The 14,148-nt window shown below is 34.7% G+C and overlaps 1 protein-coding gene across 1 annotated transcript in view; it reads right to left on the bottom strand.

The window, feature by feature from the left end:
* Nucleotides 1–14,148, bottom strand: part of LOC140155258 (DNA topoisomerase 3-beta-1-like) — a 278,324-nt gene that overhangs the window by 220,890 nt on the left and 43,286 nt on the right. Inside the window, exons 13-14 of the mRNA XM_072178018.1 lie at nt 8,840–9,020; nt 7,420–7,619 (exon numbers count right to left, since the gene is read on the bottom strand). Coding sequence (XP_072034119.1) covers nt 7,420–7,619; nt 8,840–9,020 — 381 coding nt within the window. The remainder of the gene's footprint in view (nt 1–7,419; nt 7,620–8,839; nt 9,021–14,148) is intronic.

Below are 14,148 nucleotides of genomic sequence, written 5' to 3'. Positions count from 1 at the left end.
TGTTCTACTGCAAAAAAAAAAAAACCCAACTTGTTTGTCTGTGCTTTGGGGAAAAGTCTATATTAATTTTTAATCATTTGTCATCATACAATGTGTATCATATAGCAAATATCAAAAAATCAAAATTATTTGATATTCCTCGTTTTCAAAATGCAATTCGATATGTCTGATGTGCTCTCAGGTCCCACAAAAAATATGTGGAAACATCACTATCCGAGCCCTTAAAGTCAAGCAAACCTTAACATTTTAATTTCTTTTGTACTGAATGTACTCAATGTAGAGAGTATAATCATTAACACAAGTTTAGTCAGTAGTCCTGCCTTTTTTAGTTCCAAAATTTTCAAACTAAGCGGTATTTGCGGTAATATTGCTATCATCATCAGATATAATTATGTAGCGCATGGAAGAGCTAAGTAGTATAGGCCTACTATCAAATCGTCGTAAAAAGCGGCCATATATTTCCAACTTGCTAGTAATGCAAGAATAAGAATATAAATATTATACAAAAAAAATCATTGAATAAAGATATGAATTTCAAGTGACAGGCAGAGCAGAAAACTGTGTAAATATGACCATCACTGATATCTTGTCTCGTAAGTGTTATATCAGGCTCAAAAATCTAGTAGCCGCCGAACCAGCATTGTTGAAGTTTACTGGCCCGACGCCTTAAAATCCACTGGCCCCGGGCCACCGGGCCACTGCTTAAATCCGTCCCTGGTCCATTGCTCTTGTGTTTTATTATTTTCAGTATCAGGAAACTTATCCTATCAAGAACCACCAGTCCATATCTGATGGGCGTTTTGCATACCATAGCTGATAAAACGGCAATGAATATTAAGCGAAAAAACAATAAACTAGAATGATCTACCAAGAAATCCATTAACTGGATTCCATCACATAGCTATCAATAATGTACAAGTTTACCTTGATCATGATATATTCATGTGATTTCCTTTCAACAAAGAATTAAACCTACAAAATTGCACCACTTTAAAATGCATAATATGATCAATATTTAATCTAGAGCGATGATACCAAACATAATTTTCCGGCTTGCATTACCCTCTTTATTTGTAATTGCAATTTCCTACCAACCTTGCAGAAACTGTAAATAGCAATCAAAATTTCATGTTGATTTTCAAATTAAAAATTCATATGAAAATCTGTGACTTCAATCTTAAATTTACATTTCCAAACTAATAAAATTGTCTTCTGCAACACATAATGTTGTATCTCAAAAAGGCTGCCTTGTGTGACTTTTTATTATTATTGTAATCTAATTGTATGGAGATACACTGATATTAATTTTGTGGTGTTATCACAAGATTAGTACAATCTTTGAGAAACATGTGTGACCAAGAGGATAAGGCGCCCGACTCACAATCCATAGATTGCGAGTTCCAACCCCGCTTGTGTCAATGTGTTTTGTCCTTGGGCAAGGCACTTTATCCTCATTTTCTACGGGGGTGGGTGGGGTGGATGTTTGTATCGTTGTTTGTTTCAATGTTGCAATATTGGTGCCGATTCAGCTGCTGCCTACAAATTACTTTGTGTCTGTTTAGGTGTGATTAATGTAAATTGTAGCAATTTGACATGCGGGTTGCCATTAGAGTTTGAAATAAACCTTTTTTTCTTCTTTTTTTATCCCATGTCCATTAATAAATAAAAGAAGCATGCTGAAATATAATATAACAATATAATACAACAATGATTATAAAAATCACAAAAGGCAGCCTTTTGTGATACGACAGTATGTGAAGCAGACTACGAAATATGCATGATGGTACATCATTTATCGCCATCAAGTTTGATAATCAAAGTAATTTGATCCTTTAAAACCCCTTCGTACATACTGTGTACAATTGTACACATGGACTTCTATTGCTCCCTGTATACCAGGGGAAGCTTATTACTGCAAACAAACACCATGTGCACAATTGTGCATTCATATGGTATCCTCCAGTGCAGAGCGCCCTCGCCTAACTGAATGTCACTTTTCATAATCTAAGAGGGCATCACCCACTACAGCACGTTGCCAGAAGACATGTACTTTCCCTTTTTAATTTTATATGAAATATCATTGTGGACAAGCTAAATTCTAGTCAGGGGGTTAGTGTAAAACCTGTAGAAAACATGGAACACTATTTTTGATCAAATGCTTCAAATATATGTGGTATAGAACTTTTTTAAATGGTGTGTACAATTGTACACAGTGTGTCTCACCTTGTAAATATAAGACTAATATATTGTGTTCAGTTGTACACAGTGTGACTAATCTTATCAATATATAGGAGTTATTTAGTATACTTTGTACGTCATTATAAGTTATTTTGAACTCTTTTGTCAATACTTCCATTCAGTTTATAATTTGCTCTGGATGCATTTTTTGGAAAAACCACTATGTAGGCCTATTATTACAGAGATAGTTAGGAGTAACTGGTCGTTGATGGGCCCGAAAATGGATCGTGTAGAGTGGAGTAACAAAATTAGTCTCAGAAATCAAGTTTATTAAGTGTGATGTCTTTTTCGGTCTCTCCAAAGACAAGAACTGTTTATTAGCATTTTATACCAAATTAATGAGAGTTAAGAGCCTACAGATATGGACGTATGAAGGCAACAAAAAAAAGAAACAAAGGGTTCGAGTTTGTTGCTTCACATATGTTACCAAGTTTTACTGCCATTACTTAGTCATAATGTGTACAATTGTATCCAAAAAATCATTGTAAACGTCGTCACTTAGTCACAATGTGTACAATTGTACACATGCCCTAATTTGCATAATTGATGAGGTAATTTTTTTTTTCCGTTTTTCACAAATTACTATCCAAAATAGTTATAATAAGCATAAAAAATATTTTTTTGATCGAGCCATCTTCCTTCGTGGCCGAAGGGGATCAAACAGGAAATCTCTATCAGCTCAATTCTGTGGTGAGTTAAAGCAATCACAGATTTTTAACAATCTAATGAAAGTCAAGTTTTCATCATAAAAACTTAATTATCAGGGCTGTAATAATTGAGCTTCCCATTACTGAAATGATTAAATTAAAACAAAACAATCAAACAAATACATGGACGATGGCTTAGCTCATCATTGATGAGATTTTGGCATCATAAATTAAGTCCTATTTTTCTCATTATCTTGAAATTTGACGTATAATGAATTCCCAAAGAAATTGTTAAAACCTGCCGATTTGTGGTAACCACAATATCGATGTTTTCAAACACCAATTGTATTGTGGGTGGGTCCAGCTAATTTCACTTTGAAGAATTGGGCCATTCACAAAAAAAAATCTTACCGATATTGCTTTACGATTAAATGTTGGCATTATTCGTGCTATGTGCCACTTTCTGTAACATGTACATGAACTACAAGTTGACATAAAATCCCTATTTCTTGTCAAAAGAAATAGTAAAATAAAGTTGAATACAGCCTACCTTCCCTTGTTTTGCGGTTTACAATGATTGGGACCACAATGCAACTCACATGTACCCACATATTAGCATGTTATAGTCTGATCAGCTCGTAATCGGCAGGCCTTATTTATCGCGGATTAATATCAATACATTTTATTTCGAGAACTGTTGAGTGTGATGAGAAGTCACCAGAAGTATAATGATTAATTTAAGTTCTATACTTCATCTATACTTTATTTAGCACGCACAATATAGACCAGACAGGTCAAATATATCACTCTTTAACATGGACCTACTTTTCAGTTGATCAAACTATAATTGTGCTTAGCATGTTTAGATTGTGATGTTTGTATAAATTCTTGTTTGCCTTTAAAGAAGAGTAGATCTATTTGAAACGTTGGTTATTGTATTTGTCTGTTTGGCTAGTTATTGGTTTAACTGGACAATGCACCCGATTTCCTAGTAAGTAAGCAGAAGTGGATTGGATTGCACAAGCGACAAGTTGTAAATTGTGTATACTTTATTTTAAAAGTAAGATATGAGTCCAATATTTGACAAAGATGAGTATCCTTTCTTTAAAGAAAATAAACATAATTTCCAATGCAGTGCAATCCTAACTGCACTCAAGATCTGTGAAGATGTGTAACTTTCCAAAGATTCGCCCAGCAACTCTCAATTAAAGTATTATACAAGTCTGTCCTACTATTCAAGCAGCACACAAACACTGTCGTCTTCACAGGTACGCAAATCTTTATCAGATAGTGACTTAGCCAATTTATACAGATAGTTGATCATGTAGATCACACCCTGGCATTCCTTCAACTTGAACCTTAAAGTGTTTTTTGTCTGGCTCACTATTCCATTATAAGATATCTACAATGATAAACATCTGTTTAGAGATAAGCGGCTCTGTGGACTGGCTGGCATATCTGATCAAATGATTTAAATCTATTAACATGTTGTAATCTCAAACCATATCTTGCTCATCTTAGAGCCTGAAGTACTAACTGACCTGGTCAAGAGGCGATTAGCTGTAGTAGTACTACATGATTATTTAAATTGTTGTATCTCTTTTGAAAATCTAGCTGTAATTACTAATACTATGGTATTCATTATATGGGAAAATGTGCTGTAGCAGCTGAAATAAAATTTCCAACAAACACATTTGACCAGCATTTGAACCCCTGTGTGTCTATTCAACATGTAGGAATGTAATTTTGAAACTTTTAAGCAAAAATAGTAACACAATTAATTTAACATTCAAATTAAACACACATTTCATTGTTTTACTGTTATTTGCAGTACAAGTTGGTCATCCTAGGTCTCACTTTAGTCAGAGTAATATCAAAGCTTTATATAATAAAAATGTTCTTTCTCATACATACACACCCCTACACACCCCCACCTGAATAACTGTGTATCAACCACGGACATGGGTGTGTGTTTTTAATCACATGAGCAGGGACAAAATAGCCTTCACACAAAAACTTACACAAACTTAAAAACAAGCATTATCAATCAAAGAGGTTAGAACTTTGTATTTTTAGGGTATTTAGGCAATTTCACTGGCATAGTTCTGCAAACCGGGGCAAAGTACCTGTTGGAAGGTGTCCTCGGTTGGTTGATAAAAACACAAATAGTCCCAGTAAGTGGGTGATTACAAGTCCACACCAACCAAAATACACCCACTCAAGTGTGCACCACGTCTATCTCTCACACACATACCCATATTCTTGTTTCCTGTCAATTCTGTTGCCATGCAATAAAAGGACAAAGTACCTGTGGCCTTAAATAAATATAATAAAGACAGAACAGCGCTATGACCACACGCCAGCAGATAGATTGTCTTGGGTATTTTAATATTCCAACTTGCATCACATCCCCCCGGTCGTACTCCCTATTCCAGACAAATACAGTACTAATTTTTTGGGATTAAAAAATATTATATTGTTTTGCCAAATGAAACTTAGCTAAATCCTAATCCTTTACATGTAGTTAGTCCTAACTGGCAATAATAGTCAAATTTTAATATTTGGCAATTTTTTGGAGATAAGGGCCAAAAACATGCATTTTTAGGGTGTTTTTTATGTATGCTGTGACAATCAAGCCCAAAGACTTGTACTAAGACTAATTTCAGTTTATGCATTCTAATTTTTGGAAAAGACATGTTGCATTCTTATGGTGGAAGCTCTATAGTCCGACGGTTCTTTATTCCGACGGTTCTTTAGTCCGAAGGTTCTTTAATCCGACGGTTCTTTATTACGAAGGTTCTTTATTCCGATGGTTCTTTATTTCGAAGGTTCTATAGTTCGAATTTAAAAAAAGGGTCTCCTTATCCGAATATTAAAAGAGGTTCTTTAATCCGAATTTTAAAAACGGTTCTCTAGTCCGAATATGAAAATAGTCCGAATTTAAAAAAAGGTTCTCTAGTCCGAATATAGAAATAGGTTCTCTAATCCGAATTTGAAAAAAAGGTTCTCTAGTTCGAAATTGCAAAAGCGGTTCTATAGTCCGAAGCGGATACCGTGCTCTTTAGTCCGAATTGGTAAACGGGTTCTATAGTCCGAATTTTATTTTTATCATTTGTTTCAGTGTCAAATCATCAATTGTTAAATACAAATCCGCTGCTGTTCAACATGGTTGGTTTCTTTGGATATTTTCCGTAGCGTACATTGACATTCACCTTTATTCTGGTGATATTTCCTTCATGTTTATCCGTTTTTTATTCCATTATAATATACTAGTAATACTCTACGATGTATTCGGGCATTGTCGAGTCCCGGTGTCGAGTTCAAATTTTCATAGCGCCATCCCGCCATGTAAATGCTGCGGCTTTTTCATTTAAACAAATTTTAGTCATTTAAACAAATTAGTTTACAGAATAGTTAAAGTATAGTTTTATCTTGCGATGGGGGGAGGGGGTGCCCAGGGTGTAAAATGTTTCAATGTACGGGTAGTCTTGTGATTAAATCATCATCATTTTTGACCCGTTCTCTACCCTGAAAACCCATTTCTGGCCATATTTCAATCCGAGGGCCCACTTTATTCAAAAATTGTGTTATGCAACTTTTTGGGCGATCCAAGTTCATGTGTAGGACTCAAGTATTTAAAAGATTTTGATTTTTACTGGAATCCATCTACATTACATCGTGATTTGGTGGTGTACGCCCTTTTAGCAGTAGAGTCATCTTGTTTACCATAAACTCTGCTTTAGTCTTATCTAGCTAGAGGTTATGTTAATGTTTTAAAAATTCGGACTATAGAACCTTTTTACTGATTCGGACTAAAGAACACGGTATCCGTTTCGGACTATAGAACCGTTTTGCAATTTCGGACTATAGAACCCTTTTTTGAATTCGGATTATAGAGCCTATTTCTATATTCGGACTATAGAACCCTTTTTAAAATTCGGACTATAGAGCCTATTTCTATATTCGGACTATAGAACCCTTTTTTAAATTCGGACTATAGAGACTATTTTCATATTCGGACTAGAGAACCGTTTTTAAAATTCGGACTATAGAACCTTCGAAATAAAGAACCATCGCAATAAAGAACCCCTTTTCAAGTTTTTTTCGGACTAGAGAACCTCTTTTAAAATTCGGACTAGCGAATGCTATGAACTCGTGTTCGGACTAGCGAACCTTCGGACTAAAGGACTTTCGGATTATAGAACCTTCGGATTATAGAGCAGTCCCCATTCTTATAACCAATCATTTAATTAAAGTAACACACACAAAAAGTGAAAATTAGAGCAAAATTTCGGCATATACTCGATTTTTATTATTTTTTGTTACTCAATTGTCAGAAAATATGCCGAAAATGCATGTTTTTGGCTCTTTTTTCAAAAAATTAGTAAAATAGTGAACTTTTTCTTTTATCTCCAGTTAGTACTAAATAAATGACTAGGATTGAGATAAGTTTCATTTGACAAAACAGGATAATATTTTGTTAATCCCAAAAAATTACCGCTGTATTTTTCTGGAATGGGGAGTAGTTACTTACTTGTTGCAAGCCAATCTCCACTTAGGAGCTGAGGACGGATCCAGGACTAGTACGCCATCATCACACTCAATGCATTGGGCTACACCTAGCATAGTCAACGATTGACTGCAATTGGGATGGGTGCATTCATTGCAGCCTTGACGCTTGTGCATGTCCTGGAATGGTGGATTACTGTAGCAATATGGGCATACAGGGTAACTCTGTAACAAAGAATGTGAAACAATAAATAATTAGCATATGTGTGATGAATATGAGAGTAATAAATATTTAACAGATATTCTATCTTCAGTAATTGAACTGCTGTAACTGCTAGCTTCATTACTTATGCCTTTTATTTTGCACTTTTTTCTAATATTTTTAGCATTTTTATGGTCCATTTGCACTATAAATTTGGCCAAGTTTCAGCTCGCCTTTTTTTGAGAAAGATAAGAGGAGACATGAGAGGCCCTGATTTGGTAAAATGATCTAACTTGAAAATCACTGTTTCGAGAAAAAGAGCTTTTAAGTTTTAACACTTGATGTTTTTTCTTTTTGAATAAAATAAATTATTAAACACATCTAATATCTTATAAAATATAAAAATCTTATTATTTGCACAAATTTGGCTAATTTAGTTGAGTAATTTTGAAATAACAACCATTTTTAGGAAGTTAGATTGTTTTACATTGTTTTATCTCGTAACAAAAATAAACATAGCAAGACTTGGTAAAAATTTGGTAAAATTATCTATATATCTATCATGTCATCATTAATATGTGAGGTTTATCTGGCGCTATCTAGAGGGTCTTGGCTAATGCGGTAAAATGATCTAACTTTGAGATAGCTCATTTTACCATATTAAATGCACGGAAAGTGACAAAAAGTGTCAAGATAGGTTCTGCTATCTTCAAAATGAAGCACGGTGGTGATTTGAGGATGTCACCAATAGAAAGAAAGCCCTCACATTACCAAAGATATATCCAAATTTCAAGTTTGATCGTTTTACCAAATCAGGGCCGAGATGGAGAAGGTGCGATAGAAGGTAGGAATGTTAAGTCAATGGTGGGATGAGAACAAGTAGATGGGAGAGGAGTGGTGTCTGAATATTTAGAAGATAATCCCAATCCCAATATCAGAAGATAATCCCAATCCCAGAAGATAATCCCAATCCCAATATCATATCTGTACAAGTACCTTTCCTTTAGTTCCAGATAACCATAACTCAAATTCATGCTAATATTGTTAGCATGTTTATGGACTAAGTTTTAGCTCCAAAGACCCTGTTTTGAGAAACGTGAGAGGAGATAGGAGATGGAGAAGGTGCGATAGAAGGTAGGAAAGTAGAGGAAAGTCAAAGGTGAGATGAGAGCAAGATGGGAGAGGAGTGCATGGTGTCTGAATATCAAGATTATAATCCCAATATCACATCTGTAACAAGTACCTTTCCTTTAGTTCCAGACGACCATAAGACTAGCTCAAATTCATCCAATGGGCATTTGATTTCCTTGTAGAGCTTTATACTTCCATTCTGAGGCAGGCTATAGGTTTCCTCACACTGGGCACAATGTAGGCGGGACGGTTTGGCACTGATGTACTTCATGAAGCGATGACACTTGCCACATCTGTGTAGAAAATAGAATGAAATTTGACAATTCAGTTCCTATGGTGACAGAAGTGTGAGAAATATACAGATAGCTTTCAGTATTAATTCACCAGAATATCAAGAGCAGTAGTTTGTACCAAAACTACAATGTACAGCAGGTAATGAAGCCCTGCTACTTGGTGTTATTTTCAGGCACTTTACATGCTAATGAAAAGTTACAGCAGTCTCTACCCAAAAATACTTACTTTTCCATGATTACATGAAGCAAAATATGTTGCATTGGAATAAGTTTTCCATCATGGGGTGTAAATAGGGATGTTGTTGAGTAAAACTTTCATTGTCCACAATTGTCAAATCTCAACATCCAAAGTCAGCAAGTTGTTGACAAAGCAATACATCAATATAGTTCAAATATTAAGTTCAATCAAAGAGTTAACTTACCAAATGCTGTCTATTAATTCACTACATTGTATATCATTGCTTCAATTAATCAATTATTACTCTTTTATACCTAGAAGTTATTTCATGGTAAATAATGCTGATCTTAAGTTTATCTCTAATATTTTTAATGAATAGTCCTTGTCGAAAATTAGTCCATACTTGTCGACAATCAGGAAAATTGCTTTGTTGACAATATTGTCAACATAAGCCTTGTCGACAACAGCCTTGTCGACAATTCACCATCTGCTGAACTCGGAGACCAGAGGTGATGCTAGGGAAAGTCACTGGTAAGAAGTAGGAACCAACTTTTGAGACATCCAAAGAGTCAAACATGGATGACAAACTCTGAAATTCAACTAATAAGTACCCCATAGCAGTATATAACAGGTACTCCGGCAGTATTCATACTACAAAAGAAAACCCATGAAAGAAGAGTTTAGCTGTGTATTAAAAAAAAAACACTCAAAAGACACATCTCTTTAAAAAAAATGCAAGATGTTGTGCCAAAACAAAAAACAATCGGCAATTATACCCGTATTCAATTTCAAAGGTGATCGGTACATTGAAAACATGACTGGAGACCATATGTCGCATATGGCACAACTGAGCACATTAATTTTAAACTTCAATTTATTGACTTTCTTACCATTTATGATTTTGTTACAACTATTTCCTTTCAACTTGTTTTGCTAAGCGGAATCGGATACAAAATGAAAACACATTATGCTATCACGTGAAACCGCGAGTTATTGATTATTTTACAAACAAAACCATTTGCGGCATTTCATAGACTATAAACATCCTACTATGAGTGTTGCCAAAACTGCTGCCGGCCAAATGGCGGGATAATAAAAAATGTGAACAAATTTTACTTTTGGGGCAAAATCCACAAAATTTAACCAGAACAATATTGCTCCCCCAAACAAACAAATCTAGGCCATTCAGCACTTAAAAGTGAAATAAAACAATTTTATCAAAGGCACGTTGTATTGCAATTCCATTAAAATATGGCCATACTTTTGTAAAAGTGCGTTTTAGAGTCTGAGCTACAACAACACGCAATTCTTAAAGTAGAACAATTGATGGCTAAACCACTGCAGTTGGCAACAGCCAAATTGTTATAAATCACCATTGCATAACTTTATACACACTCTTCAGTACAAGCAATGTTTGGCTCAGTAATAGCTGCTTTGAAGTTTTTGTTTTAATACCCAGGTGTAAAATTTTAGGAGAATTATTAGGGCTGTTGTTGACAAGGCTGTTGTCGACAATATTGTCAACAAAGCAATTTTCCCGATTGTCAACAAGCATGGAACATTGTCAACAAGCATGGAACAATCATCAACAAAAGACTAGTTACTAATATATTAGAGATAAGCTTAAGATATGTTTAACATCACCATTATTTACCATAAAATAACTTCATCAGTCTTCTATTTTATTCGTAAGTGGTGCAGATTCTATCCATTACAATCTCAATATTCTGATGATGCGTCTATGTGGTATATGGTATCCTGTGTAAATAAATGATGCACAATGTGGTCTTTGAACTTGGATCTTGAGATTTGATGATTGTCAAATGAAAATGAAAATTCTACTTGACAACAGCCCTAAGGAGAATACACCTTTGGTATTCTTCCTGGAGCAACCGTGTCTCCTGAGGAATATTCTCAAGAACCATTTCTTTTAGAGTTCAAAGAAATTTTAATATGAATTGGATAATTAAAGGTTAATGACTGCGCATCAGTTGTTTTCAGGGTATTGTGAAAAATCTATGCTTTGGAACCGAGGGATTATTCTGAGGTACAAAGCACAATATTTAGATATTGCACAATACCCGAAAAACAATTGATGCAAAGTCATTAACCTCATTCATAACCGTCACCTTTCACTTTTTAAATTCCATTTACGTCACATTTTCTTCTTTTAAATTTGAAAATGAAAATTCAATTTTAACTGTGTCTTTTGTTTTCTCCGTAAAAATTGAATAGCCAATTAATAAAATATCGCTGGCGACCAATCAAACATGGGATGTCACAATCAAGGGCTGTCCAAATACGGCGGTCATTGTCCGTGTAAATTGTTAAAATAGCACGACATGCAACACAGTCATTAATAAAGCATACTTTTAGCGTCATGAGACACGGTCATTATACTTTTTCAATAACCTGTATTTGCGTTCGTGTACATGTATTTAAAATTCATTATCGTTGACTGGATTAAACACAAAGCGTCTATTCATGAGGTTATGAATAAAGTATAATTTGCTACATGAAAATTTAAAAAATTGGATACGAGGCAGCCAGCAATCATTTTTACATTAATTTGGTTTTTGGTTGCATCAAATAAATATTAAAATAAACTGATAAAACATACATAAATTTAGTAAATATTGTTTGCTTGAAACTTCTACAATATATTTTTTCAAAATTGCCTGGAAGTGCTTCCTGAATTGTGAAAAAAATCAAATGTAGAGCGGAAGTTGATCAAGATACGTGCAGTTTCCTCGCTCAAATTTGTGACACATTCTTACACAAAATGGGCAGGTGACAATGCAAGAGGAAGTCATCCTATTCTATGCATGTTTTTATTTTCCTGTATACATTTTCATGTATATTTCAATAACATGCATAGAAATTTTACAATATTGGTACTTTTTTTAGAAAATCAATCAAAAATACCGGTAATGAAATTTGTAATTCAGCACTTTTTGGCTGCTATTTGAGCATCCTGAATAAACATACTTGAATATAATAAATTCTTTAAAACTGCGCAGTGACTAGCTACATGCTTGAGATTAATCCCTTTCCTTGCTTGGACATACAAATGATAATTTCAGTTTTTATATTGTTTGTAACTCAGTATTTCATAATTGCCACAGAAAGAAATGCATTCAAGTAAAGTGCAAACATGCCTAGTTACTTTAGGTTCAGCCACTCTTGACAACACAGCCTTTGACAAGAATCCTAGAGTAGCGATCCTGATATAGTCAATATGCGCAACACGGGGAGTAAGACCTGGGGGTGGACATTTTAAACATGATTCTATCCTGAGTGGCTGGTGTGTAGCATATGTGTAGGTAGATTGCAGCAAAGTGCCACAGGCTATAGACTAACTCTATCACACTGTGATACTGATGCTCATGCTAAACCATTCATGTTTCCATTAATGGGCTATTCCATTTAAATTCCACACTACCCCTGTGGAAGATTTAGCTACAGTCTTCTACAGAGGGAGTATGAGTTTTGAATATAATATAGACATTTGGGGAACTTCCATTTGTAAAGCTCACTCCAGTTGTGGAAGATATAGGTAAAGCCACAATACAGGGGGAGTATGAGTTTCAAAATGAATAACCCTGACCAATTACATTTGAAAAGCATACTCCCACAGTTGAAATCTACACTACCCCTGTGGAAGATATTTCCAAAATCTTCCACATGGGTAGTGTGGATTTCAACTGGAATGACCCAATACTGAACTTAGAAAGCCGTCTAACTTGCACACTAAGTCTTTAAAAGCCAACTTTTTCAACAGATTTGTGGCCCACTGTTGATATCACTTCAAGTGATTGTCTCGAGACAGCAGGAAAGCACAACAACGCAAAGAATAGACTCCGCATTGCCCCACGATCATGAGGACCATTTAATACACATAAGCTTATTTATAATAATTTCACAATCTCATAGAAATTAAGACTATATTGAGATAATAACAGATTTCATATCAATTAAACAAATTATATACATTGAGATAATTAATTGCAGCAAGCATTTGGAATTATTGATTATCTTCATATAAATCAATAAATACACAAATTATTGGAAAAATGTGTACAAGCCAACCATACAGGCTGGACAAACAAAAGTTGACTTCTGAATCACATTTAACCAAATTTCATCTTAAGCAAATCTTAAGCATATCTTAAACAGATACATCTTTGGATCAAACAGAGGATTGGATTGGAAAACAGCATTTTTAACCGCAATTAAATAATTAGAAATCTCCAAAAGAATAAACAATGCCAACACTAGCAAACGAACATTTTGTATTCAGCAAGATCTGGCATCAATGCTTAGACCATTTACTGATATATAATATATTATTAAATCCACCAGTATTTACAACCAAGTAAATAAAGATACTCAAAATAAGCAACAAAGCATTTATAACCCTGGTATAAAAACGCAGTAGAAAGGGAGGAAAGCATGAAGGCAACCAATAGCCCACTATAAAAACGCAGTAGAAAGTGGAGACAATCTACTGACAAGATTCTTCAGGTTTTGAAGAAACTCCACCACCCTCAATAAAAACGCAGTAGAAAGTGGAGACAATCTACCGACGAGATTCTTCAGGTTTTGAAGAAACTCCACCACCCTTTATAAAAACGCAGTAGAAAGTGGAGACAATCTACTTACGAGATTCTTCAGGTTTTGATGAAACTCCATACAAAGCTTTCAATAGCCCAATAAACCCATTCAATACCATAAAACGCAGTAGAAAGTGGAGACAATCTACTGACGAGATTCTTCAGGTTTTTAAGAAACTCCACCACCCTCTATAAAAACGCAGTAGAAAGTGGAGACAATCTACTGACGAGATTCTTCAGGTTTTGAAGAAACTCCATACAAAGCATTCATTCCGCTTCTATAAAACGCAGTAGAAAGTGCATGGAGACAATCTACTAATGATATTCTTCAAGATTT

The sequence above is a fragment of the Amphiura filiformis genome, chromosome 6 (assembly GCF_039555335.1).
Source record: "Amphiura filiformis chromosome 6, Afil_fr2py, whole genome shotgun sequence".
Lineage (NCBI taxonomy): Eukaryota > Metazoa > Echinodermata > Ophiuroidea > Amphilepidida > Amphiuridae > Amphiura > Amphiura filiformis.
This window is presented reverse-complemented; position numbering and strand designations above follow the sequence as displayed.